We start from the raw sequence: 18197 nt of genomic DNA, 5'->3' as shown, positions 1-18197 counted from the left end.
GAATTTCTTTGGAACTGTCCTCCCTTGTAATTGTCTTCCTCAGAAATCTCTACGACTTCTCCTGTAAACTTATATGGAATACTCTTTAAAATGGGATCTGGTTCGCTTCACAATTTTTTATAGAATTGGGTTCTTTAGGGGTATTGAGGTAGGGTTAAATACCCCATTTCCGGCCTATTAAGCACAACCCGCACTTAGTCTTTCTTAATCTAGCGCAGTTTAGAACCAAACGGAATGTTATTATTACTGATGGCTTCCAAATTTATTTACCTCTCCGTACGCACCGTAAGATTTGATAAAGAGAAACCAATCGTTGAGCCATTGTCATTGCTTCTTGACGCCAAAATTGGCCTACGGATTCTAAACTCGGCCCAACGCATTGAAACGCCATTGAAACGCCAACGAATTCTCTTCGGCCTATCGGATGAAGATAAAAATTGATTTGGTTGGAGCGCTTCTTTTGTTTTTAGGAATAATGGGTGCCAACATTTATATCACGCGTTCTCATTGACTTCGTTCGGTAGCTTATTAACTAAAGTATCGTACCAAACGCATAATTGACATGTTAACTCTGAAATCATGGATTTATTTGAAGTTTTCTGCTCGATAGGCCCAAAATGGGCGATTAGGCCGAAGTAGTTCTCTACCCTACTTGCATATTCGTAATCTGCATTGCAAATGAAACCGAAATCCAAAATTTTATCAATTTTGGAGTACTGGAACTATTTTAAATAAGTGTAATTACATTAGCAAAAATCACCATCTTAACACCCCTCGGTGAGACTTTGTACGGGAGCGAACTGTCAGTTTGCTAGTTTTGTGTCGAACAGTGAAGTGATTATTATGATTTAAATCATGATTTAAAAATCGAGATGGAAGATAATGGGAAATATCGTTCTCAGAAAACGAAGCCTTTTCATGGTGTATAGTAAACGATATTTTTTCAAAATTAAAGAACCCAGGTATCAGAATTACTGATAAATTTAACCCACAGCATTCCTTTGAATTCCCATGCGGTTCTGCTCTCAATTACTTTGCCATTCTAATCAATACTACCTACATCACAATCTTCAAAGCGACAAAATCCAGGAATTTTACAAGTTCTAGAATCTCAATTTCAAATATGGAGTCTTATTGACATCTTGAATCTTTATTTTATTGTTAGTCAACAAATAATATTATCCCAATATCTCGAATATCTTTTTCCGAGTCTCTATTTTTCAAGTTTCTCATTTTGCAATCAATTAAAACGTGAATCATCATGTCATTAAATTTCATTATTCTGTAATTCTGTACCTGATGATTTCTAATTTCTGAAACGTGATAATCCTTTAGAGATCCCTTACATAAGAAAATATCTATGTTTGGTAAGGTGGAAAGTTAGGACACACAATGAATCAGAAATCTAGCAGAATGAGAGGTTTTCTTTTTTTTAAGTTTTTAAAAAATCCAGGTGTACATGATAAATCTGGCAATGTAATCAATTAAAGTTTGAGACCAAATTTGTTAATTATAATATTCCCAAAATTCTTTCATTGGATTTAATGTTATAAATTTTGTAACATAGATTCAGAGGAATTCAATGCTTACCTTCAACTAAATTCTTTGCATAATTTTTAAAGGAACTTATGAGCATTATGGGAAGAGTTTAAAAGTCGTTTTTCATCATGAGATATTTTACTAAAGAGCTTCAGAAAGAATTAAAAGCATATCTTGTGCTAATATCCTTGTTACGAGCTATTGATGGTTTTTCATAAGAATTTAAAAATGAAATGAAACATAAATGAACTTTACATGAAATAGTCCTTTTTTGTTTTGCTTTTTATATTTTTTGTTGAATTACTACAGACAATTTCTTGTGTGATATAAAAGGGAAATAGAGACACTTCGTTTTTTGGAAACACTTAGTTAGTCCGTAGCTACTTATGCTTATCACCCCGTCCATGTGTTTTTAGTTAGAGGAGCTTCTTTATGATACTTCTTTTAGAAGCTTTCCCGCCGCTACGCTCCATTATCTTTCACAAAATAAAACACGGGAAAGGTGTATTACCTGAGCAGCTATGCATTAATTCAGACAATGTCACAGGCTTAATATAGAAAAAAAAAAACCATGAGAACAGTTTTTGATAGATTTTAATCCAACTCTCTCTACGTGGACAATCTTTCATACCAATTCTTCAGCATTTACATGGACATCTGGACAGCCCCTAAGAGTGAGCGTCACACCTTCCATTAGCGTTGCGAAAAGTCGTAACTGTCGTTCCACTTGACCCTCTTTATTCAATTGTGAATTTAAAATTTGAAACGCAATTCCGCAACGTTTCAATTCTTCGACTTTTCGATTTTATTTTCGTTTATTTTCATATGGTGTGTGAAGCATTTCCATGTGGCTGGCGAAGTGATCGAATGATTCGACTCGAAACCGCCACCCCAGCGTGTTTTCTCATTCAATGCATTTGACTGAATACCGCCTCTGTGCAAACCAAACTGCATCCAACTCAGAAATTACAGTTTTTCTATTTTTAACGAAAGTTTGGAAATTCCTCTGGCAACCCATGACACATAAAAAAACAGGAAGGACTGCCAATGCCAATGCCAGAACGGAATTTTTTTGTTTTTAATGGAATTCTTCTTCGAACGAATCGAAAAACCTGATCGCTATTCGTTTATCACGTTTGTTTATTTTTTCCTTTCTCTCTCTCAATCTTCTATCGTAGGTGATGGATGCCGAGAAACAGAAGGCGGAAAGCGGGGCCGAACACCAGAAGAAGGCAAAAGTATTCCAGGAAGCAGAACTGAAAGTAAGTATCGGAGGAGGAAATTGTGTTCAATGCTGATAATTCGATAACAACATATTTTGAGCGATCTTTGAGAAGGACTTCCTACAAGTGCAAAAAGTCGTTACAAAATCCAATTTATTCCGGAAAACTTCATCATAACAACTTTCTTCTCTATGTTGGAAGCGCTGGTTGCTCTTGATCCAATCAGCAAGATGAGCCGAAGTTTAAGGGGGGTTTGAAGGTAGTGGTTGGTTGAGGGTGATAAAATAATTAGCACTCTTAATTACTGACAATTCACACGGTGGCGTCTCTTGATAAGTGCTCGAAATTTATTATTATTAATTACGATTTGCAAAAAACTGCTTCGTTTGAAATCTGGTGCGGTGGTGAATGGTCGACGGAGAAGACAACGATGGTTGGAGGAGGATGCTATTTATTGAGTGATTCGCTTTTTTTTTCGTTTCACATACTCACTTTCCTCGACCTGATATTATCTTCTTGCATGTGGGATGTTTTATTTTTGAAGTAGCAAAGAGGGCATGACCGTTGATTTCGACAGACAAGTGATGCGCAGAATGAAAGTAAAACTTGTGCAACTGCGATGTACTCCTTTTGGGCACTAATCTTTACTTATCATTTCGGGTCGATTACGTTTAATGACGCAATTTCGTATATCTTGTGGTTGTGAAATTGCACCATTAAAAGGCATACAGCAACTTTCTCCATCTGTTGTAATAAATCTTGAGTTAAAGAGTTAGCATTTTTCCTCCTAACATATCTCGTTTTCTACGTACCGCGTGTGAGATCCTCGAGCTGGCAAAATTAAATTTTCCATATAAGGGAAATGGATGTAATGTCGGCCTAAATGCCCCTTATTTGGGCCCATACATAAATTCAACAATTTAAATTACTAAATTTTTAATAGCAACCAAAAATATCCATTAGTACCGTCCCAATGACGCGTTCATTTAGATACAATTGATAAATAGCAGATTTTTAGCGATGGGCCCAATCTTAGATCCATAGGCCAACCTTAGAGCCATTTCTCCTAGTCTCTACCAATTTAGCACTGCCTAAAGGGAATTTTTTCAGCTTTTCAAAAATTCCATCCCTATGTTTCGGAAACTTTAAAAGTTCGTGAAACAATATGTTTTTTGATATCAAATCTGATAAACTGTACAAATCGGTTCGACACAATGACTGTGGCATCAAAGTAGGCTATTACCACCGGTAATTAAGTTTGTTAACAAGTTATTGCAATAAAAATCTGCTGAATTTTAAATACTTCCACACATTTTGGTCACTTCCATGGGAGTACCGTTTCGGTTCTATTCTCGAATTTGGCCAATTTTGTTAAAAATGGTTCTTAGTTTTGAAATTCAGGCATAACATTTGATAACGGTACAAAAGCATTTGTAAACAAACTTTCTAAGGCCCTTTACACGCGAACCAGAGTACGCCCACGCAAACCAATACCACTATCGGAAAGGTGATAGTTGCCCCTATCCGATGATGTTGTTGGTTTGCGTAGGCGTACTTTGGTTCGCGTGTAAAGGGCCTTAGAAAGATGGTTTAAAAATACTTTTGTGCCGTTATCAAATGAATTTTGTCCGGGTTTTGTTAGGAGTTGCCCACTATGCAGAGGTACTCCGCGTTCTAAAACGTACCATTAAGTCGATGAAATTCTCCCTAAACCTTTAAAAAAACATTACTCCGTAGCTGCTCAGATTTGCTGTACTGCCCGTGTTTTGACAAGTATGCGTCCAAAATGTGCTTCCAACAGAAGCTTATTTTAGAATCTTCTTAAGATGCTTCTTTTAAAAGCGTTTTTTTAGAATCTTTTTTTAGAAGCTTATTTTGAACGTTTGTCCGTCGCTCCGCTCCTATGACCATGCTTGGCATGCACAGTTGTACACACCAACTGCTCATTTGTTAATAACTTTTCACCCAGTTGTTGAAATTTAGTTTTCTTTAAAGTAATTGATAGATTAGGATCATAGTTTACTGTAGACATGCAAAGAGTAGGTAAATCTTATCATTTGAATCAACATCAATGAGTTTTTACACTTAAAGTCCGAGATGTGCAGCGAGCATTTCTCACTTCATTTTTGCAACGCAAAATCAAATACAGTTTATTACTAGAATTAAAATCTCCTCTTTTTTACATATCTGTAAAAAGCTTAAACTCTATTCTATCGACTGCTTCAAACAGAACTATGTTTCGTCAACTCTGTGCAAAGTTATAAGCAAATGAGCAGTTCGTGAGCAAAACTGTGTATGCCAAGCATGCCTATGACTATATAGCAGTAAATTTGAGTACCTACATAGCAAAAAAAACGTTTTTCCAAGGTTTAAAGAACATTTTATATGCTACAAAAACCATTTACTCAATTCGAACCAAAAGTTGGTTTTTTTAACCCAGTCTTCTATAGAAAGATCAGAACTTTTAAATATTTGATTTTTCAATCTTAGACATGCAGTATTTCTTAATGTATTACTTAGATATGTTTCCAATAATTTTGGCATTTCGATTTATAGCAAAACTCAGTTGAAATGTTTTCCATGATTTTCTTTGAATTGGTTAGAAATAATTCTGCATTTCTTTGAAGATCATAAGTCATTTAAAACAGATGGAACCGCCATGAAGTTCTCGATGCTTCCATGAAATGCCCGAAATTTGAAGAAAGTTCCCTTATTATCCTACATTCCATTGATGTAACTCCCCCGAAATCCTCGTTATTTCCTTAAATTCCTTGGAAGATTTCCCTACCAGCAGTTCCATTTCAAACGACGATTTTTTTTAAATTTTTTGATCGACCTTCTACGATTATGTTGAAACTTTGCACAGTTGTTTGTTATTGTCCAACATGCCATTTTACATATTTGGTTCCCTTGTTTTGTACACGACTAACACTTGAAAAGGGCTTATGCAAAAATGATACGCATCAATAGAAAAACATAAATCTGGCGAACGATTTGTTTGATTGAGATGGTGTCTTAGAAGAAGTTGCGAAGTATTATGCCTTTAAGAAAAAATATACACTGTAAAAAATTATTATTATTTTTTACATAAAAAAAAATAAAAATTATCAAAAATAAAATAAAAATAAAAATTACTCAAATTGCATATTTTTTTTTACTTTTTTTTTGTGGTTTCGGTAAAGTAGTACCTACTGATACTGTGCATTTGCTGGACAAATCATAAACAAAAAAGTTATGAATTATTGAAAAAATAAGTATTTTCCAAAATACTACCAATAGTTATCGAATATCATTGAAATAGTGTTAATATTAAAACACATTAAATTTACAACAAAAAAGCTAATAATGCTTAAATTGCCCAAATTTGTTATTTTCGAGATACTCGTAGGTTAAAATTCACTTATCGCATATTTTAAGAAATTTTCGCCCTTTTGAGATGTTTACTCAAATTGCATATCTTTTTAAAATATTTTTTTTATATTTATTTTGTAGCTTAGGTGAAGAAATACCTACTGACACTGTGTATTTGCTGGGCTAATCATAAAAAAATAAAGAAATGAATTATTGAAAAAAATTTTTTTTTTCCAAAATACTACCGATAGTTATCGAATATCTTTGAAATAGTGTTAATATTAAAACACATTAAATTTACAACAAAATAGCTCATAATGCTCAAATTGCCCAAAGTTGTTATTTTCGAGATACTCGTAGGTTAAAATTCACTTATCGCATAATTTGAGCGATTTTCGCTCTTTGGAGATGTTATTCGTGAGTGTCCAATCTTGAAAGTATTTTTAACAAAAAGCCCAATTAATTTCCTTAAACTTTGCTGTTCACAGTTTTTTAATAATACGCATGAGTTAAGATATAATTAATTATGAGTAAGAGACCGTATGGGAAAAGTGTATTTTTCTGTTTGGCCCCATATACGGCTAGCTAGTTTAGCTAATTTTTTAAAATAATTTTTAAAAAAATATGCAATTTGAGTAATTTTAATTTTTTTTTGTAAAAAAAAATATTTTACAGTGTAATTTTTTTTAAGGTACAATACTTGTACTCAACTTTGCCCAAGACACCATCTCGATCAAACAAATCGTTCTCGAGATATATATTTTTCTATTGATGCGTATCCTTTTTGCATTAGCCCTTTTCAAGTGTTAGTCATGTGCAAAACTAGGGAACCATATATGTAAAATGGCATGTTGGGCAATAACAAACAACTGTGCAAAGTTTCATCATAATCTTAGAAAGTCGATCCGAAACGATTTGCGAATCTTTGTGGAACTGCTCTACATTTTTTGTGAACACCTTGAAGTTTTCTAATCTTTCCTAATAATAATTTTGATAATTTGCAGGTAGAACGATATTTTAGCTCTCAAATAGTTATGATTAAAAAAAGAAAATCGATTTTCGGAGCCGGTTACTCAAGGAGTAACAATGATATACCACCATGACAGTCCTGTTTCTATGCCAACCAACGCATGAATTTGTATATAGTGTGGAAAGCATAATTATACTCTACTCGAAAAAAAAAACCGTTCCCATATTCGTGAACGGCAGCCGTGAACCATAGTTCACGATCCGCGCGTAGAAGGAAATATGCACCGTGAACTAAAGTTCACGGCTCTCGTTTACGAATATGGGAACGGATTTTTTTGCTAGTAAGCCCAGGAAAGTAGAGTAAATTTCGAACCAGACATATTTCCTCGACTGTTTGTTTTGATCAAGCTTAATAACCTCTGATTGTCGTCAACATGTCGCTGTATGAAGGGCCAATACGCATCTAAGAGACAGTAAAGAATCTTCTTCCAGCAACATGATCGCGCAATTGGTTAGAAATACGAGCCCCCAGACAGGATGATGCCTCAATGCGCGGGGAGAAGAGTCCGCCCTTTATCCACGAAATGTTATCAACAGGGAGTTGGCATTCCCACTCTCCCCGTCCATATCGCTTCAATCGGGTGACCGCTTGGTAATACCGCGCAATTACTGACTAGGTTATCTGAAACCTTTAAAGTCCATCTCTACTATCCAATATTCGGTAAAACTACCATTCGGTCAAATGACTAATAAGGTTCGTTTTAGTGTTCTTTGAAAAATATTCATGATTTTGCACAACCAACTGGAATATTTAAGGTTTTATAATATATTTCATAAAAAGCATACCAAACGGCCAAAAAATGAACTGCGGCTAAAAAATCATCTCGTGATAGATTTATATGAAATATTCATTCTGGACTAAATTATTGTAAGTCCATTGTAAGTACTGCCATTACATATGTTGTGAAAACATATATAGAGGATGTAAGGAATCCACACAGGGGCATCCCTTAGCTCAGTCGGTAAAGGCGCAGCTACAAAGCAAGACCATGCTGGAGGTGGCTCGGTTCAATTCCCGGTCCGATCTAGGAATTTTTCGGGTTGGAAAATTTCTCGACTTCCCTGGGCATGGAAGTATGATTGAACTTGCCACACAATTATACTAATGCAAAAATGGTACAGGCATCGAAAGCTCTCAATTAATAACTGTGGAAGTGCATCTAGAACACTAAGAAGAAGAAGAAGAAGAAGAAGGAATCCACACTAACATTTGATTTTTAAACCACCCAAGTAACAATTCAAGCTGAACAGTAAGAACTACAGCTGATTATTGGTTGATTTTAGGTGTACCAAGCTGATTAACAGCAGGCTTAATATATAGTTGATTAGTAGTGCACGAAGCTAATTGTATCCCCATAATGCAACCTCGATAAGGTAAGGTAGCTGATCTAAAGATTGAACAAGCCTTATTTTAGCTTAACACTACTCCACAAATCAGCAATGCACTACAAATATTTTGATAGCCTGATTTATGGAATGTAGTCAGTGTCACTCGTTGCATTTCCGGCATTTTTGTTCTTCTAAATTCACTGCCTACCTTTCTAATCCCAAGCAGCGGCAGCAGTAGATACAAGTTAGAGGAGCTTTTTAGGAATAGCTTCAGGTAGAAGTGGGCTGTGACCGATGTCAATCATACAAGATCTGGAACAACAGGCAGCTTGCTGGTGTTAGAAGCAAAAATGTTGTCAACATTGCTGAGCAAGCGAATGACGATGTCATGACCGCAAAACATTTCATACTACGAACGGCAGTCGTGTCGTCACAGGAAACAGCTGTTTCGTGTAAAAATATAAACATTGCGATGAAATACGAACACCACTAAACATTTACACTTTTCACTAATACCAATAAGCCGGTTGGGCCAGACCTTTGAAATCGGCCTGTGACGACGTCGGAAGTATTAACATTTGTATTTCTGTGTTTTGACTGATATATTGCACTGAATTTTCAGACAGAATTCCAAACATATAACTCAATTATGGCACTAAAATAGCTTCCACATGACCATCGAAATAAATCGCGCACTTGTGTCCACATATTGTTAACTACACTTGAAAATGAAAGGAATGTTTTACTGTCACCAGTTGTTGTTTACAATTCTGCATTGCTGTAGAATACTCTTCCGGATGCTATTATTCAACTTAAATTTGACGTGTTTCAAGTTAATGATCATACCTTTTGCCACACAAATGCTTAAAAGGTCCAGTAGGTATGATTGATGCCTGTGAATCAGCGACTGCCGGTTCGAATCCCGAAAGGCAAAGGTAATTTTTAGACTTATAATAACAATATAAATACGTAAATCGAATTAGTCAGCACCTTGTTGCAGTCCCATTAAGATATATAACATATGAAGCGCCATTTTTTTTTTCTAAATAAAATAGAAGGCTAAACAATGGTTGGAAAATACTGTTATTTCTGCCTTAAAAAGCTTATAATTTATATAACTCTTAAGATTTCGGCTGATTTAAATCACCATATTTAGATGTTTAAAAGCTGAACAAAGGTTAACGTGGTCTATGTACAAGAATTATTTAAACTAAGGCTGAATTAAAATCGACTAAACAACACTTGTTAAGCATCAAATTGTTACCTGGGTATTTGTTTTGCGTGAAACTCAAACAAATGTCGAGGTTCTGAGACAAAACACAAGTAATTAATGAGACGGAGAACTTTATTTTGCTGTTGAGCAAGGCGAGTGTGCTTCCTCCCTGCTTTTGGCTACGTGCTTATCACTGCGATGTTGGATAAAAGCGTTTGATTTGTACCTGGGTTCAATTTTGGTAAACGGTCAGTTGAATTAAAGTAATGTGTTCATTAGGCTGCTTCATTAAAAAAAGTAATGAATTTATGACACGTCATCCTCCTGCTCGATTCATAACCCCAAAATATGAGCTAGTACAAAAAATGGTAAAGATTGGTCGTTTAGAGGTCGCGCAAATGATTTGAATTTTGTATAGAGATTTTGGTGAATTAGTATGTAAAATTATCGATTTTCACTTACATTTCTCTAACATTGCTTATAGTGGCCCAAACAATGATTAAATTGGCTTTGTTGTCATGCACATATTCATCTGTCAATTTACCCTATTTCGTATTTTTCATATCATTTACGGGACCGCTAAACCTTCATCCATCTTTACAATTTTTTGCTCAGGCTCATATTTTGAATGAATCGAACTGGAGGGTGGCCTATCAGAAATTTATCACATGTTTTCAAAATGAAGCATCCTAGTGTTCATGTTATTAAAGAATGCGACTAAAGACTCATGAATATGAAGGGGTGTGAGACTAAAGTCACGATCCCTCGCTTACCAATAGCTCCAATTCCAATCTAAAGCAGTCTAAATGGTGACAGAATGACAATTTCCGTAATCCATTACATAGCCCAATTCTGCCCTCAAACATACCAACTTGAAACGAAGCAATGCGAGCGACAATCCATTACAGGTGGAACCTCATTTGGGTTGTTTTGATAATGCTCGTTAGATAAAATTTAAATTGGCACTACCTCGGCGTACAACAATGTGACATAAATTCCCACTGCCTTAGATATCACTTTCAGGGTTCTAAATTGCGACATAATTTTCCCTTGTGTGGAGTCATTTGCTCGTTAACTCATTCACCCACCGTGAGTCACAAGTTACATTACCAACGGCGCACAGTGGGGATTACAGGGGTAAAAAGGATTACAATTGTTTGCTGCTGAAATACTCAATATGAAATATTTTTTTCATTTAGGTAATTGGATAATGAAATCTTTTTCGCGCAATTTCATTCGGCGCATGCTGAATCATGCGATTTAAACTAGTGTAAACAACTTGATGAATATTTTATACATATACATTTTATATATCCACTATGATTTAGATTCTTAAGATTCTTTAAAACCTCCATAAAACTTGCAATGTTCTTGGGATATAGGGCTCAATTTTTTCCATAGAAATTTTCCGAAAGTTTCCTAAAGAACCCCTTGTGACTGTGGCATAGTAGGTAACTTATACAAAAAAATTGCGGGCTAAATAGATTATTAAACGCGTTTGATTAAAAAATATTTAATACACGAGAGCATGGGATTTTGTTCTTTAAGAAAATATATATTCCAAATATAACATATTTGCGATTAAAGCAGAAGTCAATTTTAATTCTTTATGTTCCTAAAATTCCCACTGTGCAGCGCCTAGCACACTGCACCACCAAACCAAGCAATAGCAAGTCGACTCAGATGGGGTTAAGTGCTCCAACAAAGGCCTCGGCAGAGCTGGAAAGCATCGTGCCATATTTGATGAGCTATAGAATATGGCATAAATATACAATAGTGCCCTCTTGCTGGCGTTGATTTACTTGGTACAAGGCGAATTCACCCACTTTCCATGGATGATAAAAAAAAAACAAACGACAACAAACAGACAGCGTAATTGACATTTCCCCAACGCATAATCCTATTAGTGCCGGAGGATTGCATACGACGCTGGGGGCGCACAGCTTTAGGCGCAAACTAACATACAGCAAGCTGTCGTTTGAACGCTAAAACCCTCTATTGTATGAAATTACTTACTGCCTACAATTCTTTTGACTGCCTATTTCGGGGATTTGGGTTAAGTTTAATTGGATGTCGTCACGATGTAAGGTTGTCTCATGTGACACATTTTCCCCATGCTGGTTGTCATTGTTCAATTGAAGTAATTCTAGTGATGATGTTAACGTTAGATCTCCCGAGCAAAGTCGAGCATCTGAATTAAAGCAAAATGAAATCGAGTTTTGCTTTCAACATCACATTGAAATCATAATTTGATTTCAGTTAGGGACGGTCCCGGCGTAACAGTTAACAGCCATACCTCTCACGTCAAAGTCACGAGTTCAAATTTCATCCCGGCCCCCGGCAAGATACGAATGACTCTAGGAAAGTTAAAGTGACTATAATTAAAAAAAATCATTGCTTTCAGTTTACCGATTTTTACTATCACTCCACATTAAATTAAGCTTTCGATTTGATCTCAGACTCTGCTAGGTCTACTAGTCCAAACCACCCATCAGAATGATGAAGTGATGACATTCGATCTTGTTCAATGACCACTTCCTGCGACAATATTTATTTCGGCACCTGTTTAGCCTCAATTTTTGTTTTGCAAAACGTGAGAAAGTCTCAATTTGCACCTTCTGGCACCCTTGTAAGTGCTGCCCAAACACAGTTTTTTTTTTTGGCAATATCGAATAACCGCACACAAAGTGAATACTGAGCAAAGTGAGCAGAGCAACGTGCCCTAGAGGGTGCACCTTTGTTTACACCAAGTTCACATGGGTTACACTTGAGTGCACGTGTATGATCGACCAAATATAGCTAGAGCCCCTTCGGCCTGCTAAATATAGTCATACAAATTTATAGGTATGCAAACACGGTCAGGCGGGAAAAGTGCAGTCATTTGGAGCTCGGTTAGCATTCGGTGAAATTACGCACTGGTCAAACATGTGCGCTGGGTGCGCTGACTTACCGCTGCTGTTCGATACCATGTAGCAGCCCCAGTTAGTACTAGTTGGTCGATGATAGTGAAAATGAAAAAAAATACCTAAACAGCAGCAGTATGCCGCAAATTGCATCAATAGTTGCTGCCGTAGCAACGCAGTTGTCTCACGTATTTCTGTACCGAAGCTGTAGAAATGTACACTCCTTGAGTGAAAGTGAACCTAAAAGGTGGTGGTTGAAAGACGGTTGTAAATTGAAACATATTTGCAACACATTTCTTGCCGCACCCGACCACGACAGACCGTCGTGGGTTAACTTGTGGTTTACGGAAAGAAAGACTTGTCCCACATCTATCATCTTTCGTTTATTACGAGAGCAATAAATCTATCATTTGCTGGGAGGGATGTGCAACATTTACGGGTTAGCAATCAATAACACGTGACTGAAAGCAAATTTGTATCGCTTCCTCGTGTGTCTTATTTGGAAATAGTACTTTATTGTTTATGTTTTTATGGTGACCGTTGGTACATCCCTCCGGGGGCAAATTGATTGCTGGAAGTCGAAAGTATCGTAATAAATTTCTACTAAATGAGCCATCGAAAAACTTAGTAGTTTCAATTGCTACTAAGTTTTTCGATGGCTCATTTTGTAGAAATTTATTACGATACTTTCGATTTTCAGTAATCAATTTGCCCCCGGAGGGATGTACCGTATATATTAATTACGGGAAAACTGAACAATCCTTAGGGTGGCCACTGAACTGGGAATTAGTCGAGAATCGAAAACAACCGGGAAAAAATCCCCGTAATAATCGGGAATTTGATTTTTTTATACGTATATTAATCAAATGCAAGTCCGATTTCTCGAATATTTTTAATTATATCATGAATAATTCTTCAAGCTAGGAATTCTTATCTTTTTCATAGTATAAAATACCATTAATTGAGTCAGAGCTCTGCGATATCCCAGAGTATAGAAAATTTGTTACTTCCGTGATCGTGATAGTTTTCCTAAATGATTCCAATGATAATCCTAAACAACTTCTACGGTTTAGACACGTGATTTTTGGTCAACTTTGCAATCTCAATAATTTTTCGATGCCACATATTCAACATTTTGAATATTTTTAGTTTTACTGCACCGGAAAGTACAACCACAAAATGGTCTTGATCTCAAATCGATTTATTATCGATCACCACAAACGAAGTCTAGCACCAAGTCACTTTTTTGCCACTCTGTGGTACTGACTCTGTCCATTTTCGTTACACCGATCAAACCGATCACATGAGCTCAAAAATTAAAGTTAGATTTTTACTTTTAGCACAATACGAATGCCACGTCAATAGTAAAGTGTTCGTAATCAATCATAATAATAATAAGGATCATGGAATCTCTTCTCTCTCACTCGAAGTATCAGAATCTTGCAATAGCTGAATTAACTAAATTAATTGTATGGAACTTATCTCAAGATATCTTTGACAATTTCTCAAGGATTTCCTTAGGATCAATCCAAAATTTCTTCAGTGCTACTGTTAGTATTCCCCTCAATATTCTTATGATTCTCTCCGCTATTCTCGATAACAGTCTTGGAATTCTGTACAGAACGCTGGGACCTCCCTTAGCTCAGTCGGTAAAAGCGCAGCTACAAAGCAAGACCATGCTGGAGGTGGCTGGGTTCGATTCCCGATTCGGACTAGGAATTTTTCGGGTTGGAAAATTTCTCGACTTCCCTGGGCATAGAAGTATGATTGGACTTGCCACACAATCATATCAATGCAAAAATGGTACAGGCATCGAAAGCTCTCAATTAATAACTGTGGAAGTGCATCTAGAACACTACTAAGTTGAGAGCACGCAATAAGCTAATATATGATATGCAATAAGCTTGAAATGCGAAGAAGAATAAGAAGAAGAAGAAAGCAGAACGCTTTAGAAATGCTCTTCAGTATTCTTTAAATTCACTATTCGTATTAATAATGATTCTCGCGAATCTAAATTATAGTCAAGTGGATGGTCACTCCACACAGTCTGCCAAAAACAAGCTTGGGCACACCTGGACATAGTCATTGGCACTGTTTGGCACCCATGGTTACACTTTTTCTGATCTTTAAAATTACTGGCAACACTGAACCTTTTATGCGCCTGCGCAGTATGCATGTGTCAAAATTTGTTATTGATGTTGCCACAATTGGCACCGTCGAAAAATTGTCTCTTATAGAAAAGATTGACAGTTTCTTATAGGATTTTTCGGTGGAGTGAAAGGATAGTACCAAGTCCGCCATGTTTCACGCACAGTCTGACGTTTGCTTACGGATTTTACCATAGGAGTAAAGAGCTACAGAGTCGCTGTCAACGCCAATATAATCAAATTATTTTCAAAACACAACCGTGAATCTCCACCAAGTCTCGCCATGGATTCTCCTAAATTGAATTCTCAGCGCACATCCTGATGCTTGTCCGAAGAACTCTTGCGTAACATTTGAAAAGGGCCTATCCTCGTTGATCAATTCTCTTCATCGATTTTCTCTTTGGTTTACTACGGCAACATAAACGAATTTCTCGTTAAGCTCGTAGCACAGTTCGACAGAAGATGATGTTAGCTTGCACCTAAAACAACACACTGAATGGGAAATTCATTTGCAGTCGGGGTTATTCGTGAAAGAGTAAATCGATGAAGAGAATCGATCAACAATAATAGGCCCTTTTCTCGTGTTGCGCGAGAACTAGGTACATCATTCCGCGCCGGACTGCGTACAATCATTCCGACCACTCAGCATGAAGAAATTAGAACAATCGCTTGTATAGCAACATCCCGTTATCAAAATCGTTACACCCGTGACGGAAGTCGCGTCAACATTTCCCTCTCAGATGAAGAATAGCTGACAGTGGTATCTTGACCTGACCGAGGTTTCCGACCACGAACTAGCGATACAGCTCCCAGGGTTGCTTTCAATGCTGCTGATGCTGCTGGTCCGTCTCCTACAACATCGGTAATTCGTGTAGCCGTGGTCGACGCTGGAAATCTCGGTCCGGTCACGACAAGCGGTGCTTGAGTTTTAATCGGAAAGTCATTAACCAAACAAAAACTATATTATCCAACCATCTAGATAAACATTTCAAAAGGTACTATCTGCATTCATCGATTCTCTTCATCGACTATCTCTTTCGTTAATAACTCAATTTCAGAAGCATTCCTTGCTGTGTTCAAAGTTCTAATCACAAGACAATAACTTCTGCTATCAAACTGTGTGGCAAAAAGAGCACGAAATATGTTTGCGTAGGCGTGGTTACCAAAAGAGAAAGTCGATGAAGAGAATCGATCAAAGCAGATAGGATCTTTTGACATGTTCAACGAGATATGCGATGATCGATTCTCTCCATCGATTTTATCTTTGCATTGCTACAGCTAAGCGAAACAATTTTCTAGAATTTGTCCAATGCAGAGTTGTAACAGGTTGTATTGGCTGTACAGCAAACGCACCGAGAAACGTTAAATCTAGCGAGCTCAGCCCAGTGACAGCGGGCCCAGCACAGCAAAATAAATGATTTGAGCTCGGGACATGCTGCGTACCGTCAAACGCTGCTGTCACTGGTCTGAGCGAGCTATTAACCAAAGATAAAATCGACGAAGAGAATCGATCATCGCGTTTACGCCCTTATGCATGCTCACTGCCGATATAATGTTGCAGAACCGTCTTGGTAAAATCTCAAATAGTTCAATTAATTATTTTTACTCTCCTGCTTTTTTGCACTTCCAACTAACATAATAAGAAATTATAATTACGAATCATTACATTAACTACACAGAAAAAGGAAAATGCTTTCTTTTCTCAGAAAAAGCAGCTTACGCTCTTTCCATGCTTACGTGTTTTCGATGTTCTCGTTGCTCCACGCACCGTTCATCGTCTTGGAGGAGGAGAATCACAGCTTCATAATTAACGGGAATTTTGTGCCTGATGGCGTTCACCACCAGAGCTACGCTCGGGAACTCGACCAATCCGGAGGAGGAACTTTCCGATTTCAGCAGGAACATTCGCACTTGTGACGGGTGGCAGTCCTTGGTGGTGAATGCAGTCAGCAGCAGATCCTCGGACATGCCAGGTGGGATATTGAAGAAGTGGAGAATGCGATTTTTTCTGGCCTGGGTCAACGAAAGAAACCGATTGTTCTTGGACGCACTGTTGTCCTTGAAGCTGATCGAATTGTCCGGCAGAGTGTAGGGGTTGGTGGACTCTGCCAAGTAGTTCTGCTTGGAAAATGCAGTCTGAATATTGCTACCATCATTTCCGATTAGAATGTTGTTCAATTGCTGGATGCTGCGTTCGACTGGTTCGACTGCGATGGCGTCTCCCATCTGGACCATGGCGGTACCCTCTTTGGTCTTCAGGAAGTTTATCCTGACAACATTTCCGTACAGATAGAACAGATTGAACACCTTATCGGTGTTGGCTGTGTTGCTATCGAGTCCGTAGACCATCATCACTGCGCCCTGTTGGATGAAGTTGGCTGGTCCGTTTCGGGTCAGCGGTACGTCCTTCATCAGTCCAACGTGTGTTCCGACCGGTGTTGGTTTCCAGTTTTCGACGGATGATACTCGCGCGGTGAAAAATTCGGTGCAAATCCGTTTCCTTCACCGACTCCCAGAAGGGTTGGCTTAGGACCATGGTTGACTGATGATTGACGGTCGTTGTACGAGGTCGGCCTTCCACCGAAGAGTTCGTCCGTTGCAGGCATCCTTGGAGGCGGCTGCATCCAATGTGTAGTCCCAACTGGAGTCCGTGTCGTTTTTGTAAACATTGAAAAACAAAACAAAAACAAGAGTTGTTAAAATACCGGGATGCCAAACAAGGCATTATTCACAAGCAAACAAACGTCAGTTCATTGACTTCTCGGCACTGCCGGCACAGCTGCGGCACACTGAGAAAAAAGTTGGCACAGAATAAGTGTGTAGAGTGACCACCCCTTGATTATAGTTCATAATTTTCTTTAAAATTCCCTTGGACTATTCCTCAGAAATCTCTGGATCGTAGTGTGCTGTGTTCGAAGAGAAAAATGGAAAAATGTGAGCCATAAATTTTTTGCTCCGTTCTTTCGTGGTTTTTATTGAAGTTTTAATTAGTGTTCCTTCAGCCAGGCTGTTTGCTCTATTGGCCGATTGGGACATCTTTAACCGCCTATCATCATCACCGATCGGTTCGGTCGGCCTCTCGGGACCTAGCACCAACAGCCGGCCTTACTAGTTGTTCTTTCTGGCTATTTGTGATTCTTACGAGTGGGTCAGATCTTCCGATTAGCAGACAGAATCCATTCAACCACATGTCATCTTCATTGACCATTTCTGCTGGTATTGTCCACACACAATTTTTGGTTCGCTTGTATTCATCACTGGACGTAAGACGTAATCACCGACACTAATAGCGAATTCGTTTATTATTCAGTTCCAACCTGGATCGGGTATCAAGATTGGGTCTGCTTGTTTTCTGACAAACGTCAGTTTGTTCGTTTGTTTTTAAAACCTAGCTCAGGTTGAGGTTCACACTGACATAAAGTTCGGTTTCGCACTGGGTTGCAACTGGTGTTAACCCCGATAA

At 37.7% G+C, this 18197-nt stretch overlaps 1 protein-coding gene and 1 pseudogene across 2 annotated transcripts in view; one reads left to right on the top strand and one right to left on the bottom strand.

The window, feature by feature from the left end:
- Window positions 1-18197, top strand: part of LOC135714436 (SH3 domain-binding protein 5 homolog) — a 72018-nt gene that overhangs the window by 49535 nt on the left and 4286 nt on the right. For both annotated transcript variants that reach the window (XM_065237814.1, XM_065237813.1), the window contains exon 4: window positions 2718-2801. In XM_065237814.1, coding sequence (XP_065093886.1) covers window positions 2718-2801 — 84 coding nt within the window. The remainder of the gene's footprint in view (window positions 1-2717; window positions 2802-18197) is intronic.
- LOC135714447 (heterogeneous nuclear ribonucleoprotein L-like) lies at window positions 16105-17228 on the bottom strand (annotated as a pseudogene).

This window comes from Ochlerotatus camptorhynchus, unplaced genomic scaffold (assembly GCF_037179485.1).
Source record: "Ochlerotatus camptorhynchus isolate MF236.1 unplaced genomic scaffold, CSIRO-AGI_Acam_v1.1 ptg000646l, whole genome shotgun sequence".
Taxonomy (NCBI): domain Eukaryota; kingdom Metazoa; phylum Arthropoda; class Insecta; order Diptera; family Culicidae; genus Ochlerotatus; species Ochlerotatus camptorhynchus.
Note: the sequence above shows the minus strand (reverse complement) of the source record. Positions and strands in the feature narration are given on the sequence as shown.